Source organism: Trichechus manatus, unplaced genomic scaffold, assembly GCF_000243295.1.
Source record: "Trichechus manatus latirostris isolate Lorelei unplaced genomic scaffold, TriManLat1.0 scaffold00003, whole genome shotgun sequence".
NCBI classification, from domain to species: Eukaryota; Metazoa; Chordata; class Mammalia; order Sirenia; family Trichechidae; genus Trichechus; species Trichechus manatus.
Window position 1 is genome coordinate 5,027,253 of NW_004443939.1, and position 24,127 is coordinate 5,051,379.

At 40.0% G+C, this 24,127-nt stretch overlaps 1 protein-coding gene across 1 annotated transcript in view; it reads left to right on the forward strand.

Annotated features, from left to right (window-relative positions):
- FGGY (FGGY carbohydrate kinase domain containing) overlaps window positions 1–24,127 on the forward strand; it is a 557,022-nt gene that overhangs the window by 63,424 nt on the left and 469,471 nt on the right. Inside the window, exons 3-4 of the mRNA XM_004368991.2 lie at window positions 5,260–5,371; window positions 16,368–16,519. Of these exons, the coding sequence (XP_004369048.1) occupies window positions 5,260–5,371; window positions 16,368–16,519 (264 nt within the window). The remainder of the gene's footprint in view (window positions 1–5,259; window positions 5,372–16,367; window positions 16,520–24,127) is intronic.

A 24,127-nucleotide genomic window follows, 5' to 3' on the forward strand; every position in this document is an offset into this window, starting at 1 on the left:
TTTGATGTTCTAGGGTTTCAGGATTGTTGATTCTCTGTTTGGCTTAGTTTTTCGGATCTTTGTTGTGGAGGGATGGCGTGGTGCTTCTGCCTAGACCGCCATCTTTGGTGTTGTTAACTCTTAAAATTGTTTTTCTATTCTCTATTTCATCTAATTTGGCTCTAATTTTTATTATTTACTTTCTTCTGGTTCCCGATGGCTTCTTTTGCTGCTCTCTTTCTGCTTGTTCGAGTTGTAAGGTTTTGATTTTGGCCCTTTCTTGTTTTTGGATGTGTGCATTTATTGCTATAAACTGACTTCTGAGCACTGCTTTTGCTGTATCCCAAGGGTTCTGGTAGGATGTGTTTTCATTCTCATTTGATTCTGTGAATTTCTTTATTCTGTCCTTAATTTCTTCTGTAACCTAGTAGTTTTTGAGCAAGGTGTTGTTTAGTTTCCATGTGTTTGATTTTTTTTTTCCTTGCTTTTTCTGTTATTGTTTTCTACTTTAATGGCTTTATGGTCAGAAAAGATGCTTTGTAATATTTTGATGCTTTGGATTCTGTTAAGGCTGGTTTTATGGCCTAATATGGGGTCTATTCTGGAGAATGTTCCATGTGCGTTGGAAAAGAAAGTATACTTGGGTGCTGTTGGGTTGCGTGTTCAGTACGTCTGTGAGATCAAGTTGGTTAACTGTGGCATTTACCTCTTCCATGTCTTCACTGAGCTTCTTTCTGGATGTTCTGTCCTTCACTGAAGGTGGTGTGTTGAAGTCTCCTACTATTATTGTGGAGCTGTCTGTCTCTCTTTTGAGTGCTCTCAGAGTTTGTTTTATGTATTTTGGAGCCCTGTCTTCGGGTGCGTAAATATTATTACAGTTATGTCCTCCTGGTGTATTGACCCTTATCCTTATCCTCTGTGTCCTTCCTTATCCTTTGTGGTGGATTTTACTTCAAAGTCTGTTTTGTCAGAGATTAATATTGCCACTCTGGCTCTTTTTTGATTGTTGTTTGCTTGATATATATTTTTTCCATCCGTTGAGTTTTAGCTTGTTTGTATCTTCAAGTCTAAGGTGTTTCCCTTGTAGGCAGCATATAGACAGATCATGTTTTTTTATCCATTCTTCTACTCCGTGTCTCTTCATTGGCACATTTAGTCCATTTACATTCAGCATAATTATTGATAGGTATGAGTTTTGTGCTGTCATTTTGATGGTTTTTTTGTGTGTGTGTTGTTGACAGTGTCTTTGTTCCACTTAATTTTCTGTGCTGAGTTGTTTTTCTTTATGTATTTTCTTTTCATCTTTTTCATTGTTGTTGATTTTGTGTTTGTTGAGTCTTTATATTTTTCTAGTTTTTTATTTTGATGTGTAGGATTGTTAGTTTCCTTTGTGGTTACCTTAATATTTACCCCTGTTTTTCTAAGTTTAAACACTCTTTTATTTATTCATCTCACCTTGATTTCCTCTCCGTATGAAACATCTATGACTACATTTTTTACTCCCTCTTTTTTGTGTTAATGTGGTCATCTTTTACATACTGATGTCTCTATTTCCCTATTTTCAGTATTTTAGCTTTGATTTATTTTTGTGACTTCCCTATCTGGGTTGATATCTGGTTGCTCTGTCCTGTGTTCTAGTCTTGGGTTGTTATCTAATGTTACTGATTTTCTAACCAGAGGACTTCCTTTAGTATTTCTTGTAGTTTTGGTTTGTTTTTTGCAAATTCCCTAAACTTCTGTTTTACCTGTAAATGCCTGAATTTCACCATCATATTTGAGAGATAGTTTTGCTGGATATATAATTCTTGGCTGGTATTTTTTTTTTCCTTCAAGGCTTTAGATATGCCATCCCATTGCCTTCTTTCCTGCATGATTTCTGCTGAGTAGTCCAAGCTTAGACTTATTGACTTGTCTTTGTAGATGACTTTTCCTTTATCCCTAGCCTCTGTTAAAATTCTCTCTTTATCTTTAGTTTTGGCAAGTCTGATTATAATATGTCTTGGTGACTTTCTTCTGGGATCTACCTTGTGTGGGGTTCAATGAGCATCTTGGATGGATATCTTCTCATCTTCCACGATAGCAGGGAAATTTTCTTCCAACAAATCTTCAACAATTCTCTCTGTATTTTCTGTTATCCCGCCTGTTCTGATACGCCAGTCACTCGTAGGATATTCCTCTTGATAGAGTCCCACAAAATTCTTAGGGTTTCTCTGTTTTTTAAAATTCTTTTCTCTGATTTTTTCTCAAATAAGTTGATGTCAAATGCTTTATCTTCAGTCTCACTAATTCTGACTTCCATTGCCTCAGTTCTGCTCCTGTGACTTTCTATTGAGTTGTCTAATTCTGAAATTTTATCATTAATCTTCTGGATTGTGTTTGTTGTCTCTCTGTGGCTTATTATAGCCTGTTAAATTTGTCACTGTGCTCTTTTATAGTCTTATTAAGTTCCTCTGTTGCTTTGTCTGTGTGTTCCTTGGCTTGTTCTGAGTTTTGCCCGATCTGCTCCCTGATATCTTGAAGATTTCTGTATATTAATCTTTTGTATTCTACCTCTGGTAATTCCAAGAAATTCTCTTCTTCTGGAAGATTTCTTGATTCTTTGTTTTAGGAGCTTGCTGAAGCCATCATTGTCTGTCTCTTTATGTGATTTGATATTGACTGTTGTTTCCGAGCCATCAGTAAGTTACTATATTATTTATTTTATGTTTGCTTACTGTGTCCTAGCTTCTTGTTTTGTTTTGTTTTGATATGCGCCAATAAGCTGCTCATGTGAGCTAATTTGATTATTGGTGCCTTTGAAGTTCTAACGTTCTGTCACTTGAGTTAGTTTTTATGTGTAGTTAAGGTAATGGTTTAAGTTCTATTTTTTTTTGCATACGTTTATTCATTTACTCCAGCACCATTGCCAGAAAGACTACCCTTTTCCCATTCAATTGTCTTGGCATCTGTATTAAAAAAATCACTTAGCTATAAATGTTTAGGTTTAGTTTTTAATCTCTCTATTCTGTTCTATTATTCTATAAATTTATCCTTATGCCAATACCACACTAGCTTAGTAAGAGAAGTTTTATAGTAAGTTTTGAAATTGGATTGGGTAAGTTCTCCAACATTATTTTTTTTTTTTTTTTTAGAAATGTTTAGGCTCTTCCAAGTCCTTTTCATTTCTATATGAATTTTAAGATCAGCTTGCCAATTTTCACCGAAAAAAGCCTGCTGGGATTTTAATAGATTTTGTGTAGAGTTGCCATTGTAGCAATGTTGAATCTTCCATTCCATGAATATAGTATATTTTTCCATTTTGTAGTTTTTTGTAGCAATCTTTTATAGTTTTCAGAATATTGAGCTCTTAAACTTCTTTTTATAAATTAATTTCTAAGTATTTTATTTTTGTCGCTATTGTGAATGGATTTGTTTTCTTAATTTCATTTTTAATTTATCTGTTGCTAGTATATAGAAATACAATTGATTTTTGTTTGTTAATCTTGTATCTTACTAAGCTTCTTTATTAGTTCTAGTAGCTTTTTTTTTGATGGATTCCTTAGGATTATCTACATATGAGGCCATGTCATAAGCAAATAAACACCCAACTTTTTCCTTTCCAATTTGTATGCTTTTATTTATTTTTAAATTACATTATTATACTCTCTAGAACCTCCAATAGAAGGTTGGATAGAAGTGATTAAATTGGACATCCTTCCTTTGTTCCCAGTAGGGGGAAATCATCTGTTTTGCTATTAAGCATGATGTTAGCTGTAGGTTTTTATAGATAACCTTTATCAGATTGTGGAAGTTACCTTCTATTCCTGGTTGTTGATTTTTTTTTCTTTCTTTCTTTTTTTAAAATTCTTTTTCTACATCTATTGAGAGTGTCATTTGATGTTTGTGCTTTATTCTTTTAGTATGTGGATTATATTAATTGGTTTATGGGTATTAAACAACCTTTTCTTTCTTGAGATAAACCCCACATGGTCATGGTATATAATTAATGTTTTGTATGTTGCAAGTATTGGTTTGCTAATATTTTGTTAGGAGTTTTACACCTGTGTTCATAAGGGATATTGGTTTATAGTTTTCTTATGATGTCCTTGTTTGGCTTTGGTATTAGTGTAATTCTGGCCTTGTAAAATTTGTTGGAAAGTGTTCCCTCCTTCACTGTATTCTGAATGAGTTTGTGTAGGATTGGTACTGTTTATTCCTTAAATATTTGATGGAATTCACCGGTGAAGCCATCTGGGCCTGGAGTTTTCTTTGTGGGGATTTTTTAAGTACAAACTTGATTTTTTAAGAATAAATGCTTCCTTATTTGTCATATCACTTTGATCTATTTCCAGAGCCCTGAAATAGTTGTTTTTTACAATTTTGTACAGTTTTTATACCTTTATTTTGCTAAGAGAAGTTGCTAACCTCTTTATACTATTACTCCTATAAGTTGCCTCTCTACCTCTTTTATTAATGGCTGCATAATATTCCATATTACAGATGTGTCATAGTTTATTTAGTAAAACACAGTTTTCTCATTATTTAAATATATCTTCAAGTCATGTTGCAGTTAACATTCTTTTACATATAGCTTTAATTACTTATACTAATATTTTGTTAAGATAGGCTCCTAGAAGTGGGATTGCTGGGCCAAAAGTTATGCATATTTTTAATGTTAATAGATACTGCCAAATTATTCTCCAATATTTGCACCAAATTAGATTCTTACAAGAATGTTCAAGAAGGTCCACTTCTACATATCTTGACAGTACTGGACACTATTAATCTTTTATATTTTTGCCAATATGAAAAGCAAAATTGGTATATTTTTATTTGCATTTATTCAGTTATAGTGGTGTTGAGAATCTTTTCATATGTTCCTTGACTGCTTCTTTTTATTTTATGAAATGACTATGTCCTATGCTAAATTTTCAATTAGATTGGTGGTCTTTTTTTAAAATTAATTTGTAGGATGTTTTGGTATTTTATGGAGCCCTGGTGGCACATTGGTTAAGAACTTGGCTGCTAACTAAAAGGTCGGCAGTTCGAGTCCACCAGCTGCTCCTTGGAAACCCTATGGGCCAGTTCTACTCTGTCCTGTAGGGTCATTATGAGTCAGAATAGACTTGATGGCAACAGGTTTGGTTTTTTGGGTTTTGGGATTTTAGTGATATTAAACGTTTTATCTGTTTTAAGCTGTAGATTTTTTTTTTCTGTCTTGTCATGTTTTCTTCTAGTCATAACTTGTGTCCAAGTTTTTAAAATTAATTAATTGATTTTTTTGTTTTGTTTTTAAAACAGAAAGTTGTTCAAGGAATTGAATTAAACCAAATTCGAGGACTTGGGTTTGATGCCACGTGTTCTCTGGTTGTTTTGGATAAGCAGTTTCGTCCTTTACCAGTAAACCATGAAGGTAGGACCATTCCTATCCCTTTTTCTGGTGGTGGGAGATTGGCTCGGGGCAAACTTGGATGATCAATTCAAAGAATCCAGATGGGACATGAGGTCAGGTATGTATTTCTTACCAGTGATAGTGAGGTTCAGGCCGATAAGCAACCTCATGGTAAATGGAGAAAAGATTGAAGATGTCAAGGATTTCATTTTACTTGGATCCACAATCAACGCCCATGGAAGGGGCACTCGAGTCATTTTTGCATTGGGCAAACCTGCTACGAAAGACCTCTTTAAAGTATTAAAAAGCGAGATGTCACTTTAAGGACTAAGGTGCGCCTTACCCAAGGCATGTTGTTTTCAGTTGCCTCATATGCATGTAAAAGCTGAATGATGAATAAGGAAAACTGAAGAAGAATTGACACCTTTGAGTTATGGTGTTGGCAAAGAATATTGAGTATACCAAAGAGCAAACAAATCTGTGTTGGAAGAAGTACAGCCAGAATGCCCATTAGAAGCCAGGATGGCGAGACTTTGTCCCATATACTTTGGACATGTTATCAGGAGGGACCAGTTCCTGGAAAAGGACATCATGCTTGGTAAAGTAGAGGGTCGGTGAAGAAGAGGAAGACCCTCAAACAAGATGGATTGACACAGTGGCTGCAACAATGGGCTCAAACATAACAAAGATTGTGAGGATGGCACAGGACTGGGCAATGTTTCTTTCTGTTGTACATAGTGTCGCTATGAGTTGAAGTGACTCAGTGACATCTGACAACAACAAAAGTGATTGGTCACTTTTGCCATCCACTGGGCTTGATATAAGCCACCCCAGCAGCGAGAAAGAGAAGATCCCACAACCACCAAGGAAGAACAGCCAGGAGCCAGCACGTCCTTTGGACCCAGGATCCCTGCGCTGAGAAGCTCCTGGAACCAAGAGACAGAGCTGTAACATTGAAGGCAATGAAAAGCGGCGGTAGAGACCCAGCAGTAGAGACCTGGAAGCAGGAGATGTCATGGTAGGCCTCCGGCCCACAGAGAAAAAAAGCTGAGTGAGTTTGGGCAGAGGCCCAGGGCCAGGGAGAAGCATGCCTGCGAGCACGGCTGGGAGGACGCTGTCCTGATGGAAGAACTGTATCCTGAGTTTTCCTGAGCCTGAATTGTAACCTGTTACTTCCCTAATAAACCCATAATTGTGAGTATTGTCTGTGAGTTCTGTGTGGCCATTGCAATGAATTATCAAACCCAGCAGAGAAGTAGAGGGTGCTGTGGGAGGGACGGTTGGTGTCAGAGTTGGTAAAGACGACAGAGAGAGGAGGCATGTCTGACTTTTGCCTCATAGGAATCAGCCTTGGGCTATTTATCTTGATTCTAGTTCCCCCATGTGAAGTTAGAGCAGGTCAGATACCGCCCCCACGCAGTTTTCACAAGACCTGTCACTGCCAGCTCTGCCGTCGGGCCTCTTCCAGGCCTGTTGTTACCGGCTGTGCCACTGGGTTCCTTCTGGGCCTCTGGCTGTCTTCAGTGTTATGGCCCTCGACCCGTGTAACAGCTTTTTTACGAGGCTCCTTGCCTCCCCTCCCTCTCTCTCTCTCTGCTTTTCTCCTCTTACCGTTTCTCTTCCTATTTCATTCTGTCTGAAAAACCTCTGTTGAGTTGGCTGCATATATACACAAACTCCTTGTCCGTTTCAAGGCATGGCCCTCCCATCATGGCCACAAACTGACCAGTCCCCTCTCTGTAGGCCACAGACACTTCATTTGCATAGTATGCTATAGATACTTCATTTGCATAATCTGTTGACCAATCCCTACAAGGTGCATGCCAATCACAGGGCAGGCTGCCGCCCAGGACCAGACAAAAAGTATCAAACCACAAGTTGTTCACAGTTTACCCAGGAAATGGCAATCAACCTGGACAAAAGTAACAAACCCTGTGGGGTAGAAAACTAAGGCAAAGATAACTCTTATACTGTCTTTCCAAAGAACCAACGCAGAAGGCTGTATGGAGGAACTCATTTCACCACAAGTGTGGAGGCCAGAAATCACATCCCAGAGGTTAAAAGCTTGGAGAACAAATGATAGGAGTAAGGTGGAGTGGGAGGCTAGGTGAGGGAGAGAGTTGGCCTCAGAAAGTGCAAGAGCTACAGTAGAGAACCTGAAGGAAGGACATGGAATCCTTAGTTCAGAGTGAGTAGCCTTGAAAAAGACAAGTGGTTTGGGTGTTTTCTAGAAAGAGTGTCAATGCCTGCATTTTTTTTTTTTTTAATTGTATTTCAGGTGAAGGTTTACAGAACAAATAGTTTCTCATTAAACAGTACTACACATATTGTTTCATGACATTGGTTAACAACCCCATGACATGTCAACCCTCTCCCTTCTCGACCTTTTTTTTTGGTGAAAATACACATAGCCAAAGATAGACCATTTCAAAAATTTCTACATGAACATTTCGGTGACATCGATTACGTTCTTCCAGTTGTGCTGCTATTCTCACTTTAGATGAATGTTTACAGAACAAGATAGTTTCTCATTAAACACTTAGTACACATGTTGCCCTGTGACAGTGGTTAACAACCCCACTACATGTCAACACTGTACTTACTCAACCTTGGGTTCCCTAACACCAGCTTTCCTGTCCCCTACTCCCTTCTCATCCTTGTCCCTGGACTGCTGTGCCTCATTAGTCCCATTTTGTTTTATGGGGCTGTCTGATTTCCAGCTGAACGGTAAACCTTGGAAGTGACTTCACCACTGAGCTAAAAGGGTATCTGGGGGCCATACTCTCAGGGTTTCTCCAGTCTCCTTTAGGCCAGTAAATCTGGTCTTTTTTTTGTGTGTTAGAATTTTGTTCTACATCCTTCCCCAGCTCTGTCCAGAACCCTCTGCTGTGATCCCAGTCAGAGCAGTTAGTGGTGGTAGCCGGGCACCATCTAGCTGTACTGGACTCAGTCTGGTGGAGGCCTTGGTAGCTGTGGTCCGTTAGTCCTTTGGACTAATCTTTTCCTTGTATCCCATTCTCTTCATTCTCCCTTGCTCCCAAAGGGGTGAGACCAGTGGAGTATCTTAGATGGCTGCTCACAGGCTTTTAAGACCCCAGATGCTACTCACCAAGGTAGAATGTAGAACATTGTCTTTATAAACTGTGTTATGTCAGTTGAGCTAGATGTTCCCCGAGACCATGGTCCCCACAGCCCTCTGCCCAGCAATTCAGTCCCTTAGGGGGTTTGGATGTGTCTGTGGCGCGTCTATGACCTTTCCTTGTACAAGATGTGCTGGTTTCCCCTGTATTGTGTACTGTCTCACCCTTCACCAAAGATACCACTTGTCTATTGCCTATTTAGTATTTCCCCCCCAGCCCTCCCAATCCCTTGTAACCAGCAAAGATTGTTACTTTTTGTGTGTAAACTTTTTCATGGGTTTTTACAATAGAGGTCTCATACAATATTTGTCGTTTTGTGATTGACTTGTTTCACTCAGCATAATGTCCTCCAGTTTCATCCATGTTATGAGATGCTTCCCAGATTCATCATTGTTCTTTATCGTTGCATAGTACTCCATTGTGTGTATGTACCATAGTTTGTTTATCCGTTCATCTGTTGATAGGCATCTAGGTTGTTTCAATGGCTGCATTTGCTTTGTGTATGAAGCTGCTGTCCCATGTACATTTGAGTTGGAGAGCCAAGCTGATTTAATGGAAACAGACCAAGGCAGACAGGACCATGTATTCACACAGAATTTGGAAGCAGATGGCCTGTCTGTTTTCGATAGCCAGACCAAAGGACATTCACATTTTATGATGTTCTAACAGATACTTGTGACTACAATAATGAGCTGTTTTAAATGTAGAGTGCCATTAGGCCTACCATCAGAGGTTTTTCACAATGGGTGAGGATGTGTCCCTTTTCCGGAATTTTATTCAGTAGCACTAGCACTGGGGTTGCAAACCTAAAAGATAACACTAGGAGTCCCTGAGTGGTGTAAATGGTTAAAGCACTCAACTGCTAACTGAAAGGTTGTAGGTTTGAGACCACCCAGAGGCACATCGGAGGAAGGTTCTGGCGATTTAACTTCTGAAAAATCAGCCATGGAAAACCCTATGGAGTACAGTTCTACTGTGACACACATGGGGTTGCCGTCGAGTTGGTTACATTCTTCACAATGCATGAACATTCTCATCCGTTCTGGTTGTTCCATTTCCGTTAATCTAGTTTCCCTGCCCCCTTACATTTTCATCTTTGTTTTAAAGTAATTGTTGACCATTTGGTCTCACATAGGTGGTTTTTTAAATGAGCACAGTACTTACAGGTGATATTCATTATTTTGTGAGCCTATCTGTTATTTAGCTACAAGGTGATCTCAAGTGTTAGTTTTGGTTCAAGGTTTAGAGTATCTCAGGGCAGTAGTTTCAGGGAGTCCTCCAGTCTCAACCTGTTTTTTTTTTTTTTTTTTTTTTAGGGATCTGAGGTTCTCTTCCACATTTTTCTCTCATTCTGTCAGGTTCCATCTATTGCAGCCCTGGTTAGGATGTTTGGTAGTGATAGCCAGGTACCATCTAGTTCTTCTAGTCTCAGGGTAGATGATGCCATGGTTCGTGTAGGCTGTTAGTCCCGTACACTAGTTTCTTCTTTGAGTGTTTGGTTTCCTTCTTTCTTTTATGCTCTGGATGCGTAGAGACCAATAGTTGTATGTTAGATGGCCACTCATAAGTTTTTAAGACCCCACATATCACTCACCAAACTAGGATGTAGAATATAACTCTATGAACTATATTATGCCAGTTGACTGAGATTTCCCACGAGACTATGGTTCTAATCCTTCAAACCAGAAAATGAATCCCGTGAGGTGTTTGGTTATGTCTAAGGCAGCGCCTTTCTTAACTGGTGGCTGTGGCATAGTAGGGCACAGTGGGACATAGTGGAATTAGAGTCAGACCAGGGCCACATCTCAGCTTTGCTACTGCTGAGCCATGACACCTTGGGTGAATCATTTAACCTCACATTTCTGTCTTCTGCTCTGAAAGAATTGGCATAATTAAACAATTTAAGTAGCTGTGAGAATTATGTGAGAGTTTGACACCTAAATGTTCAGAAAAGTTTCTTCCATCAGGTTATGAATTCCTCAAGTTGAGGGAATGTGTTCTGCACGCTTCTGTGGACCTGGTGCCTAGAACAGTGATTATTATAAATATGTGTTGAAAAAGTATATGAATGGATTAATGGTTAGAGCTATGAATGAATGGTGATGATGATAAGCAGCTTTACATATATATGTGAATATATATGCAAATAAAAATATATATGTAAATATAGCTATTAATGTAAATGTATATCAATATATATGAGCTAATATTTATTTTCCTTTCCTCTTGCCACATACATTAGCACCTACCATGTGGCAAGCCCTGTCTTTTCAGTAGGGGAGCTTCCAAGAAGAATATTGTGGTCTCTGTTCTTCCTGCCTCAGGTGGCTTTGTTCTAGCTCAGCAGCGTAGGGAATCTTCAGTGTGGGTCACTTCAGAGGGCATAGACTGCAGAATGGTGATGAACAAACAGACCTCAGCCCAGCAGCAGCAGGCATTCTCTAATTAGGAGATGGGGCCAGCCGTGGAGTTGGTGCTTTGCGCTCCCTTTATTGGCTTTATTTAAGTAGAGGTCAGGTGCTGATGATCTGTTAGGGCTGCTGTAGGAGGAATTCTCACACTGGGTGGGACTTTAGACATTACTAATCATACAATTTCAAGGACTCTATACCTTCTAGCCTGCTAAAATACATGGTTTTTAACCTTGACTGTACATTAGAATCAACTGGAAATCTTAAGAATTAACAGTTCCTGAGTCACACCTCTAAAATTTATATTCAGTTGGGTGGGGCTAGGGTATTGGCATACTTAAAAAGTGTCCTAGGTAACTCTAGTTTGTGGAGAATCACTGGCCTGACAACCAAAGAGACAACCAAAATATCAGGAACAAAAACACTTCAACTGGAAGAAGAATGTTCCTTGTTGAGCCTGCTTAAATATGAATCCTCTCTGATGCCATCTTTTTTCTCACTGTAGGTTGAATTGCCTCCTGTTAACAGGCTCTCTATTAAAAGAGTAGCTAGGTTGCAACCCTAATATTAAGTGATGAAATAACTAAAAGGTTAAAATGTACTGATTCATCAAATACATCCAAGTGTAGATGCCCCTTACCAGTTTCTTGCCTTTCAGCAGATTATATTAAGGTTAGATTTTATCTGAGGTAGATTATCCTGTGCTAAAAAATAAAATTAGAATGTTAAAAGTAGTTTAAAGGCTATGCAATGAGCGTTTCTACCTGCATGGCAGCAGCCAGTTCTTGATGGATTGAGTGGAGTAGTTACGAGGAGCGAGAAGTGGGGTCAGGATTACCAGTAACCCCAACTACCATTAAAATTAAAGGCAAAGCAGATAAGTGTTGCCATTTTTAGATGTTAACCAGAAAATGAAAAACAAACAAAAAACCCAGTAAAGTAAGTATTATAGTTTAAGAGCACTAAGCGGTACTATATGATAAAACAGTTAGCAGGTTCTTGTCTGGTCCTTCTGTCTTTGAAGATCAGAACACCACCTGGGCTGAACAGGCCCCAGGAGTGCAGTTGCTGCCCCCTTCCTACTTCTGCACCCCAGGTCTGATTCCTTCCTGCTCAGAGCCTCACTTTGGTTGGGTCGTCACAGCCACAGGGCTTGTTGGGACGGAGAAGAACCAAAGGTGAAAATTTGGGGTATGGGAGGGGTTACTACCTAGGCTACTACGTGCATCAGAAAACTAATATGTAGATGTTTTTGCTGATTGATTGTCATCTTTTTCCCTCAATACTGGAGATTACCAATAACCCCAATCACCATTAAAATCAATGCTTAGAATACAGGGTGTGTTCAAAATATTAATTGAATGAGTGAATAAATGGATGAGGTAAGCTGACTGTGTTATCGTTAGTTGCCATCAAGTTGATTCCAACTCATGGCGATTCCATGAGTGCAGAGTAGAACTGTTCTGTAGGGTTTTCAAGGCTTTGACCTTTCAGAAGCAGATCATTATGTGTGTCTTCCAAGGGACCTCTGGCTAGGTTGGAACTGCCAACATTTTGGCCAGTAGTTGAGTGCTTAACTGTTTGTGCCACCCAGGGACTCCTTGGTAAGCTGACTATATAACCCAAATTCTGCTCTACTGAATTGCCTCCCATTCTCTTAAAATATCTTCTCTGGCCTGTGCTCAGTTTGTTTCACATGCTGTCTCTGTTGTGTGGAAATTCTTCCCCACTCTTCCTTCACTTGGCTAATTAATGGCCAGTCATTTTCAGAAGTAACTAAAGCTCTTGTCTCTTGGAGGCCGTCTGTGTGGCCTCCGCTAGCCTAGAGCCTTCTCCTCTGTGCTCTGCCACTGTATTCCCATGTCCCGGATTTCTGTTCTGACAGTCAGCATACTATAAACAGTTTTTTTTCCATTCAACCGCATGTTTCTTAAAGGCAGGGACTCTGGCACATTCTTTTCTGTATCCTCGCACCCAACTCTGTGCCTGGCATGTAGTAGATGATTAATAAGAGACAAAAGTGAACGTTCAGTTAAGTCATTTATTTGTTGAGAAAGGATAGGGAACCCAAGGCTGAGAAAGTACAGTGTTGACATGTCGTGAGGTTGTTAACCATTGTCATAGGGCAGTATGTGTACTGTTTAATGAAGCTATCTGTTCTGTAAACCTTCATCTAAAGTAAAAAAAAAAAAAAAAGAATTGTCTGTGTGAGATCAAATTGACAACAGCAGCTCCAAAGGTTTGATGGGAAGCGTAGGGGACAGTGAGTTGAAGATAATGGTGATGGAATAATTTGGAAAAGGATGGTGAGAATAGCAGCACAACTAGGAGAATGTAGTTGATGTCACTGAATTGTGGAAATTTTTGAAATGGTGTATCTTTGGCTATGTATATTTTCACCGAAAAAAAAGGTCCTCCAAGGTTGAGAAGGGAGAGTGTTAACATGTGGGGTTGTTAACCAATGTCATAAAACAATATGTGTACTGACTGTTTAATTAGACACTATTTGTTCTGTAAACCTTCATCTAAAGTACAAAAAAAAAATTTAAAAAAAGATTTGAATAAAGACTTAAGAACCTTAAAAAAAAAAAAAAAAGAATTGAGAAAGGATTGACTTCGGTCTTTGTCTAAAATGAAAATTATTAACCATAAGTATAATAACATAGTTCTGTTCAATTCTCATTGTCTTGTTCTGACTGCTTTTTGAGAGCCTCTTTATGTAGAAGCAGTAGTAGCTGATTGGCCTATCTTTATTAAAATTGGAAGTTTACCAACAGGTGTTTGTATCTTGAAGCAGCTGCAGATACATTCTCTACAGTAGTTTTAAGAGCCACTCAAGTGACTCTAATATGCAACTACGGTTGAAACCCATAGCTTAAAAGCAGTTCTGTTGTACAGTAGAATCACTGTCTTGTTTAAAAAAAAAGTTTTTTCATGTGCCTGTGGAAGGTCTCACATACTTTGTTGTATTTGCCAAGTATTACTGTTATTTGAGTAGCTTTTGTGGGACCTGAAATCTCACCAGTTTTCAGTGAAGACCAGTAACTCTGTGCCTTACCCCATTATGATGAGGATGACCTTGTTTGGATATTTTCTTAGGTAGATTTTTTTTTTCTTTAGTTTTTTTAAAAAAATTATTTTTCAAAGCTATGGAAGAGCAAAGAAAATTAACAACAAAACAGAACAACAACAACAACAAACAATGTCCTATCTACCTGCTACTGAGGATACTAAAAACAAACCAGTTGCCATCAAGTCGATTCTGACTCATTGCGGCCCCAAGTGTTTCAGAGTAGAACTGTACTCAATAGGGTTTTCAATGCCTGCTTTTTTCAGAAATAGATCACCCGGCCTTTCTTCTGAGGCACCTCTCAGTGGACCTGAACCTCCAATCTTTTGGTTAGTAGTGAGTACATTGACCGTTGGTACCACCTAGGGACTCCCCTCATGAGGATAAACAGATGAAATTTTGCCATATTTGCCTCAGGACATTTTTTTCCATATAGAACTGTTTGACGCATTAGCTGTATCCCTTCTTCTTTCCCCACTCTTCTGTTTCCTCCAGGTAACCATTCTCCTGTAGTTGGTGCTCACAAACGAGTTGTTTGTGTGCGTTCACTGCATATGTAAATATCCATTACAAATAGCAATATATATTTTTTGTGTTTTTGATTTTCCCAGCTGGTATCATTATTCATGTTGATACAAATATGTAGCTCTAGTTTGTTTGTTTTACCAATTTATTTATCCATTCTCCACACAGACCTAGTTTCAAAGTACACTTCATGCATTTCACAACTGTGACCCATTGGGCTTGTCTTCAACCTCTGAGTCTCAGCTGGTCATTGAAAAATGGTGATAATACTACTTACATTATAGGGTTGTTTTGAGGATTAATTGATATTATGAGCATAAAATGTTTAGCAAAGGGTTTGGGAGACAGACACACATACACACAAAGCTTTGTAAACATTTGCTACTAGCAAAGTTATATAGTTACTGCAGTTATTTTGCCATTAAATAAAATAATGCCTGACTCAATAGTTGTTGGTTTCCTTTTTACTTTTCCCCCTTATAATCTCCCAGGTGTAGTCATTGCTGTTCTCCCTATTATGTCATGTGAGGAAGCAGAGGATGCGAAAGGAATACCGGCTTGCCCATTATTACGTGATAAACTAACAGGTTAAGGAAGGGACAGTCAGTTACTATGGGGCCTGCAGGATGGTAGAGATAGGTGTGAGGAGGCAGTGTCATGTTCCTTTTCCAGATAGTTTTAAGTTCTGTTACTTATGATTTACTCCTCCGGAGGGCCTACTGTGTGATAGGCGCTTGCTATAGCCTTTGTGTGCATTATCTTAGGTTCAATGAATGAAAGCACTCAGTTGATTCTTATATGCTAGTAAAACCAAAAAAAATCCAAACCTGTTGCCTGCAGTCGATTTGTGACTCATAGTGACCCTATAGGACAGAGTAGAACTGGCCCGTAAGGTTTCCAAGGAGTGGCTGGTGGATTCGAACTGCTGTCATATTGGTTAGCAGCTGACCTCTTAACCACTGCACCACCAGGGCTCCTTGTATGCTATTAGGTCAATAATAATATTATCCCTGTTTGATAGACAGGGACACTGAGACTAAGAAAAGTTTAATAACTTAGTGTATTCTGTCTATAACTGAAAGGAAGACTTAGTGTTTCAGTGATTAAGAGCTCGGCTGCTAACCAAAAGGTCAGCAGTTGAAATCCACCAGCTGCTCCTGGGAAACCCTATAGGGCGGTTCTACTCTGTCTTGTAGGGTGGCCATGAGTCGGAATCAGGTCGATGGCAATGGATTTAGTTTTTTTTGTAACTTAAAGAGTCAGCATTCCTCTCTAGGTATGCCTGATTGCAAAGCTCTCCACTCCACCAAACGGACTGTGGTAACCAAATGAGGAAAAACACCTTCATTAACTAATTTCAACTAAATTTTCTAGAAAACAGTGGGAATATAAGCAGATAAAAGAACATTGTGTAGCTTTTAGATGTAGCATACCATCAAAATATTTGTCCTGACCGTATTTAAAGGCAACCAAAGTTAAAAAGCCCAAGTATTGTTTTAAGCTTATTTCCCAGGCTCCTTTTCTGAATATATGCCCAGAAGAGTTTTTCTAGAACAGAAAGAGACAGGAAAGGAGGAAGAGAAGTTAAGAGAGAGAAAACGAATGCTAAAATAACAAATTGGCAGATCTTGACTGGTTTTAGCTTAGATTGTTAACCCTGGGGCTATGTTCAAAGAATAGGTTGCTTGAAGCATCTGAAATGTCGGTAAAATGTACTTATCAGCCTTGGTGGTGGACCTTTCAGTTTGTTCATTTTTGAGATATAAAATTATATTAGAAATTGTACAGCTTTTTGCTTTTGAGGAATCCTTAACTGCTGCTATGATTTAGAAGAAGAATGTGTCAATCCTCATCTCTCTTGTTTCTGTTAGGGGATTCGTGTCGAAACATCATCATGTGGCTGGACCACCGAGCTGTGAGTCAGGTCCACAGGATCAATGAAACCAAGCACAGCGTCCTCCGGTACGTTGGGGGTGTGATGTCTGTGGAAATGCAGGCCCCGAAGCTTCTGTGGCTAAAAGAGGTGAGTGCATGGGATTGAGGAGATGATGATATCAATAGTGGGAGGTTCCATTTATTGTGGACCTGTGCATACCTAGCACCCTGCTAAGGTATGTTATATTTGCTTTTTCCCAGTAACTCTCTGTGAATGGTTGATCCCATTTTATTGAGTAACTAGTTGTTGTTGAGTTGCTTCCTATTCATGTGTGTCAGAGTAGAACTGTGCTCCATGGTTTCAGTGGCCAATTTGTTGATTAGCTCAGTTAAATTACTGCTGTTTTTATATGCTTAGCTCATGCTAGGCATTATGGTAGGTATTTCACACAAGATTGAATCTGACAACAACCCTGTGAGGTAGATTATTTTGTCTTGGTTTTGTAGACAAGGAAATGAAAACTCAGAGAGATTAACCAACTCACCCAAAGTGACACAATAAATATGTGACTGCAGTGCAGTGAATTACTTAATATAGCCCTTCTAACCATTTATGGTATTGTGACTGCCACAAAAAGATTGGGTGGAACTATGCAAATAAGGTGCTTGTGGCCCATCGAGGGGATTGGACAGCCTGCTAATAATGTAAATAAGGTACATGGAACCCTTGCAGGGGTGGTGGTGTTGTTGTTGGGTGCCATCAAATCAGTTCTGACTCATAGTGACCCTGTGTGCAACTGAACAAAACACTGCCCCATCCTGCAGCATCCTCACAATCGTTGTTAAGCTTGAGCCCATTGTTGCAGCCACTAGGTCAGTCCATCTCGTTGAGGGTCTTCCTCTTTTTCGCTGACCCTCCACTTTACCAAGCATGATGTCCCTCTTCAGGGGCTGATCCCTCCTGATAACATGTCCAAAGTATGTGAGACGAAGTCTCGCCATCCTTGCTGCTAAGGAACATTCTGGCTGTTCTTCTTCTAAGACAGATTTGTTCATTCTTTTGGCAGTCCATGGTATATTCAATGTTCTTTGCCTGTACCACAGTTCAAAGGCATCAATTCTTCTTTGGTCTTCCTTATTCATTGTCCAGCATTCGCATGCATATGAGGTGAATGAAAACACCGTGGCTTGGGTCAGGCGCACCTTAGTCTTCAAGGTGACATCTTTGCTTTTTAACACTTTAAAGAAGTCTTTTGTAGCAGATTTGCCCAGTGCAATGTGTCTTTTGATTTCTTGACTGCTGCTTCCATCGGTGTTGATTGTGGATCTAAGTAAAATGAAATCCTTGATAACTTCAGTCTTTTCTCCGTTTATCATGATGTTGTTTATTGGTCCAGTTGTGAGGATTTTTGTTTTCTTTATGTTGAGGTGTAATCCATACTGAAGGCTGTGGTCTTTGATCTTCATCAGTAAGTGCTTCAAGTCCTCTTCACTTTTAGCAAGCAGGGTTGTGTCATCTGCATGACTCAGGTTGTTAATGAGTCTTCCTCCCATCCTGGTGCCCCATTCTTCTTCATATAGTCCCACTTTTGGATTATTTGCTCAGCATATAGATTGAATAAGTATGGCGAAAGGATACAACCAGATGCACAGCTTTCCTGACTGTAAACCACACAGTATCCCCTTGTAATATTCAAATGACTGCCTCTTAATCTATGTACAGGTTCCTCATGAGCACAATTAAGTGTTTTGGAATTCCCATTCTTTGCAGTGTTATCCATAATTTGTTATGATCCACATAGTCAAATGCCTTTGCACAGTCAATAAAACACAGGTAAACATCTTTTTGGTATTCTGTGCTTCCAACCAGAACCCATCTGACATCAACAATGATATCCCTGGTTCCACGTCCTCTTCTGAATTCAGCTTGAATTTCTAGCAGTTCCCTGTCGATATACTGCTGCAGCCACTTTCGAATGATCTTCAACAAAATTTTACTTGCGTGTGATATTAATAATATTGTTCGATAATTTCTGCATTCGGTGGGATCGCCTTTCTTGGGAATAGGCATAAATATGGATCTCTTCCAGTCAATTGGCCAGGTAGCTGTCTTCCAGATTTCTTGGCATAGACGAGTGAGCACTTCCAGTGCTGCATTCATTTGTTGAAACATCTCAATTAGTATTCTATCAATTCCTGAATCCTTGTTTTTCGCCAGTGACTTCATTGCAGCTTGGACTGCTTCCTTCAGTACCATGGGTTTCTGATTGCAGGGGTGGGACTATGCAAATAGGGTATATGGACCCTAACAAGGGGATTGGTCAGTTTTGCCACTCTGCTTGGCTTAAAGGGAGTCAGTGCCAGAAGCGGATGGAGTGGGGACCTCACTGCCATCAAGAAGAGCCAGGAGCAGAGCGTGTCCTTTGGACCCAGGGTCCCTGCACTGAGAATATCCTAGACCCAGGAGACAGAGAGAGAGCTGTTAACGCCAGAGATGGCACAAGGTGGTAAGAAGCAGTGGCAGAGAAACAATGTCAGTAGAACCAGGAGAACAGCACAAGATGACACGGTGGGCTTCCTAACCATGGAAAGAGGCAGCTGCAGTGGTGTACTGACCCATGGAGCGAGAGGGCTAAGTGCTTTGGGCAGGAGTCTTGCTGGCAGAGTGGGATGCCTTTGGGCACTTAATGGAGCTAGGCTCACCGACCCATGGAGCAAGAGAGCTGAGCGTCTTTGGGTACTTACCAATGGAGCTAAGTGTTGTAAGAAAGAGCTGTAACACTTGCCTGAGTAGGGGAGAGGCCAGGCTGAGAGGCTGAGGGGCTGAGGGGCCTAGAGGCTGAGAGGCTGCGAGAGAGACCTGCCTGCGGGCACAGCTGAGAAGCTGTCCTGACTGAAGAACTGTATCCTGGGTCATTCTCCTGAATTGTAACCTGTTACTTCCCTAAGAAACCCCATAACTGTGAGTATGGTCTGTGAGTTCTGTGTGGCCATTGCAGTGAATTATTGAACCCAGCAGAGAAGTAGAGAGTGCCATGGGAGGGACGGCTGGTGTCAGAATTGGTAAAAAGTTTGGAGAGAAGAGGTATGGCTGACCTCCACCTCATAGGAATCAGCTTTGGGCTGATGTTGATCTTGATTCTTTCTCCTTCTCTTTGTGAAGTTAGACGAGGTCTGACACTGTCGCACCATTTTTTACAGTGACAGAACCGTGATTTGAACCTAAGACTGGCTGACTCCAAAATCATTTCTCTTAATATCCTGTACTCTGCTGAAGTTCCGAGAGGTTAATTACCCTTCTAATTAGAAAGTAGCAGGGCTGGGATTTAAATCCAGATTTCTGACGACAGCTTTCTTTTTCTATAGACTTTAGCTCTAAATTATTAGTCTTTGGCCTTTGTGACATTTTAAGGTATCCCTTTCTCATCTCACCTGAACTTGAGTTTCCACATCCTGAGTGATATGGTGCTCTTTGGTCGAAGCACTTGCAGGTGGTTCCCATTTCCAGATGTTAGGACTTCTTTATGAAGTGTGGAGAGTGGTGATGTCAGCTTAATGGTTCCCATTAGAGATGGATGTGTGAGAAAGTTCAAGTCCCCTGGGAACCTCGGGGGCCTGAAAATCCCTAGGTGGTCTGGGAGGAGAGAATCCATCTAATGAGTAAGACCTCGTGTGATTCATTTACTGCCTGTGAGTTTGAGGTGGGCAGAGTCTTCAGTCACTCACATTGTGTATGGCAATAGGGGGAGTTTAAAGGTGCTGAGGACTTGTCCCATGATTGCCACCTTGGGGCCAAAGGGGAGTAAACAAGATAGGCTTCAATAATCAAAGCAGGCTTGGCTTCTTATCTGTTTTATGTACTTGATCTCTTCTGTAGGTTTTAATTTGTAGAAGGGCCTCTATAGTTGATAGGAGTTTGAAAACATGCGGTGTCATAGGAGTCATTGGTTTCGGGAATAATCTGATTCTGACTGTACTAGCAACACATTGTGGGCCAAGCATTTCTCATCCCAGGCTTCACTTTTTCCATCAATTTGAAAACATGATCCAAATATATACCTGTGGCTGAAATACAAATCAGGATATAAACCCAACTGCTCTACTCTCCTTCCACACTCTGCTATGCGTTTTATAGGCATGAATTGTTTTAATCCTGACAAGCTCTGCATGGTAAATAGCATGGTAAACTGAGGCTGCGAGAGAGATTGTATAACCCTCCCAAACAGATGGTATATGCATGCAAAAGCTGGACAATGAAAAAAGAAAACAGAAGAAAAATCGATGCATTTGAATTGTGGTGCTGGCAAAGAATATCGAATATACCATGGACTGCCAGAAGAATGAATAGATTAGTCTTAGAAGAAATAAAACTGGACTGCTCCTTAGAAATGAGGATGATGAAGCTTCTTGCTTACTTTGGATACGTCATTGGGAAAGACCAATCCCTAGAAAAAAAATCATATTTGGTAGAAATCCAAACCAAACCTCTTGCCGTTGAGTCAACTTGGACTCATAGTTACCCTATACGATAGAATAGAATTGCCCCATAGGGTTTCCAAGGCAGTAAATCTTTAAGGAAGCTGACTGCCACATGTTTCTCCTGCAGAGCTGCTAGTGGGTTCAAACCACCGACCTTTCAGTTAGCATCCGAGCACTTAACCACTATGCTACCAGGGCCCCTCTTGTATTTGGTAGAGGGTTAGTGAAAACAAGGGAAACTCTCAGTGAGATAGATCGACACAATAGCTGCAACAATGGGCTCAAACATACATACCAAAGATCATGAAGATGGTGCAGGACTGAGCAATGCTTTGTTTTGTTATACACAAGGTCGTCATGAATCAGAGTTGACTTGATGGCAGCTAACAACAGTAACAACTGGGCTCCAAATCCCAGCTCATTCCATCATATCATGATGCACTAAAATCCCTCTGTGAAGTGTGCCCCTTGGGGTAGGCCAGGAACAGAGACACTGGTGTTCTTCAAGTTGGCCTAAACTTGTTGCAGGAGAAGAAGTGGATTGGCTATAGCACAATGAAGTACACAACGAAGTGTCATATTGAGTTAAGTGAGGAGGATGGGGCAGATGATCATTGGTGTGTCAGGAGGGCCTTATTGAGTACCTGCTGTGTGGCCACCTCGGGGCAGCATATTGCAAGAGATCTAAATATACATTTAGTATGAACCTCTCAGGATACTTACGTCTTGCATTTGAGATCAAACTGCACTAAATAAAGTCCATAGAAAATAATTAAGTTCTAGATTGCATGGCCATCATTGTGACCTTCCAAGATCATCTTCTATTTCTTTTTTTTATCCCCTTTCAGAATTTTCTGAGTAAGACTCTGAACATTACCTCTCTGTGTATTTAGCTACCTGAAAGTTGAGCCTGAAATCTGTTTTTGTTTTGTTTTGTTTTGTTTTGTTTTGGTAAGCATACATAAGATTCCTTGCTGAGAATCCCTTTGGTTTCAGCATGTTTGAAAATTCAAAATTAAAGAGATTTCTAAAATCAGATTCTCTTTATAGCCTAACCAGGATAGCTAATACTGCTTCTCAGATCTTAATGTGCGAATGAATCACCTGGAGTTCTGATTCAAGTGCAGATTCTGATTCAGTAGATCTGAGGTAGGGCCTGAGAAATTACATTTCTTACAAGCTACCAGGTAATGCTGATCCTGCTATTCTGTGGACTTATAAGACCACTGTCAGTTCTTAAAGCTCAGCCTCTTTTGACAAAGGAGCAGTAATCACAGACCTTTTTTTTTTAAATTTAAATGAGAGGTTATGGGAAACTGAGGCATAGGGAAGTTATACAGCTGTTTGGTAGCACATTAAAAAAAAAAGAATGAGATCGTGTGTTCTGATTTCATTGGACTGTCATTTGTTTACTCTTTATTCATTCCTTAATTTGTCAAATCTTAACCAGCTCTGAACCAGCATCTGTGCTAGGCCCCAGGGACATGGGTCAAAGAGAACTCAACCTTACCCTTGAGGGGCACAGAGTCCACTGGCGTCAATGGTCAGGGAGCACAAGGTAGAGAGGAATATGGAAGATAGCCATCCAAAAATTCACTAAGTGCCACGATGCAGGAAATAAGTTGCTTGCTCGAGCATGCATTGGAGATGAGCCTCAAAACTTGAGTGGGGTTCTGCCTAGTGGAGAAGACAAGAAGAACGTTCTAGGCAGAGGTTGTGGTTCATTTATGGCATGTGAAGTAGGTCCCAGGGCAGGAGCCTGTCATGCCTGAGTGAGTGTAGTAGGAGATGAGAGCAGACAAGTAGCCTAGGCTCAGCTAGGGCCTATTTGTTGGTAGAGATTAGTTTATTGTTTTTAAGCAAGGAAGGGAATATCTGATAACTTTGGAAGGCATGTGGAGATTGGATTAGGACTGAGAAAATGTGTGTGTGTGGGAATAAAAACTGGAGTTTTCTTACTCTCCTGATGGTAACACCTTGATGGCTTTGCATTGTTCTAGGATAAATCCCTAAATTCTTAACATGGCCCAGAAGATAGCAGGTGATGTCATTTTTACCTTCCCCCTCTCACCTTACCTCACCTACTCCCTCACTCTGATCTATTCACAAAAATCTACTCAAAGGTCCTGAAACACACCCACTTCTTTGCCACCTCAAAGTCTTGACCAGGGATTAGCAAACTATAACCTGCAAGGCAAATCTAGCCTGCTGCCCACTTTTGAATGGCTGTGAGCTAAGGATGGCCTTTACATTTTCAAATGATTGAAAAAAATCAAAAGCAAAATAACTTGTGACATGTGAGAATTAGATGAAATTAAAATTTTAGTGTTTATCAATAACGTTTTATTAGAATACAGCCACACGCACTACACGGACCACACATGCTACATTGAGAGTTGAGTAGTTGCGATAGAGACTATATGGACAGCAAAGTTGAAAATATTTTATCTGACCCTTTAGAGAAAAGCTTTGCTGACCCATGGGTCTTAATGATGTTGTACCTTCTGCCCAGAATATTCTTTCCTCTATTCACCACTGACTCTTCCTCGTCATTTAGGTCTCTGCCTCAATGTCACTTCCTTAAAAAAGCCTTTCCTGACCCTCAAATAGATCAGAAGTCTCTTGTCATTGTGCTCTTTATTTTACTTCATTGTATCTTTCATCAACTGTAATATGTTAATTTGCATGATGATTTGTATAATGCTTGCCCCTGTAACCATTGCAACCTACAGGAGGATGAAAACCATATTCATTTTGTTCATTGCTGTGTCCCTGATCCTAATCAGATACCAGGCACATACTAGGTGCTCAAATACATATGTTTTGAATAATTTGATTGGCCCAGTAACGGGCTCTTGCAGTACTCCAGGTAAGAACTAATGAGGCCTGAATTAGGCATTGTGGCATAGAGAGGATATGGCTTCCACAAGTAGAAAGAGAGCAGCAAAAGAAGCCCTCAGGCCCCAGAAGAAAGGAGATAATAAGAATTAGAGCAGAATTAAATTAAATAGAGAATAGAAAAACAATTGAAAGAGTTAACAAGACCAAAAGTTGGTTCTTCGAAAAGATCGACAAAATTGATAAGCCTTTGGCCAAATAGACAAAGAAAAACCGGAGAGGAAGCAGATAATCCATATAAGAAATGAGATGGGTGATATCACAACAGACCCAACTGAAATTAAAAGAATCATAAGAGAATACTATGAAAAATTGTACTCTAACAAATTTGAAAACCTAGAGGAAATGGACAAATTTCTAGAAACTCACTACCTACCTA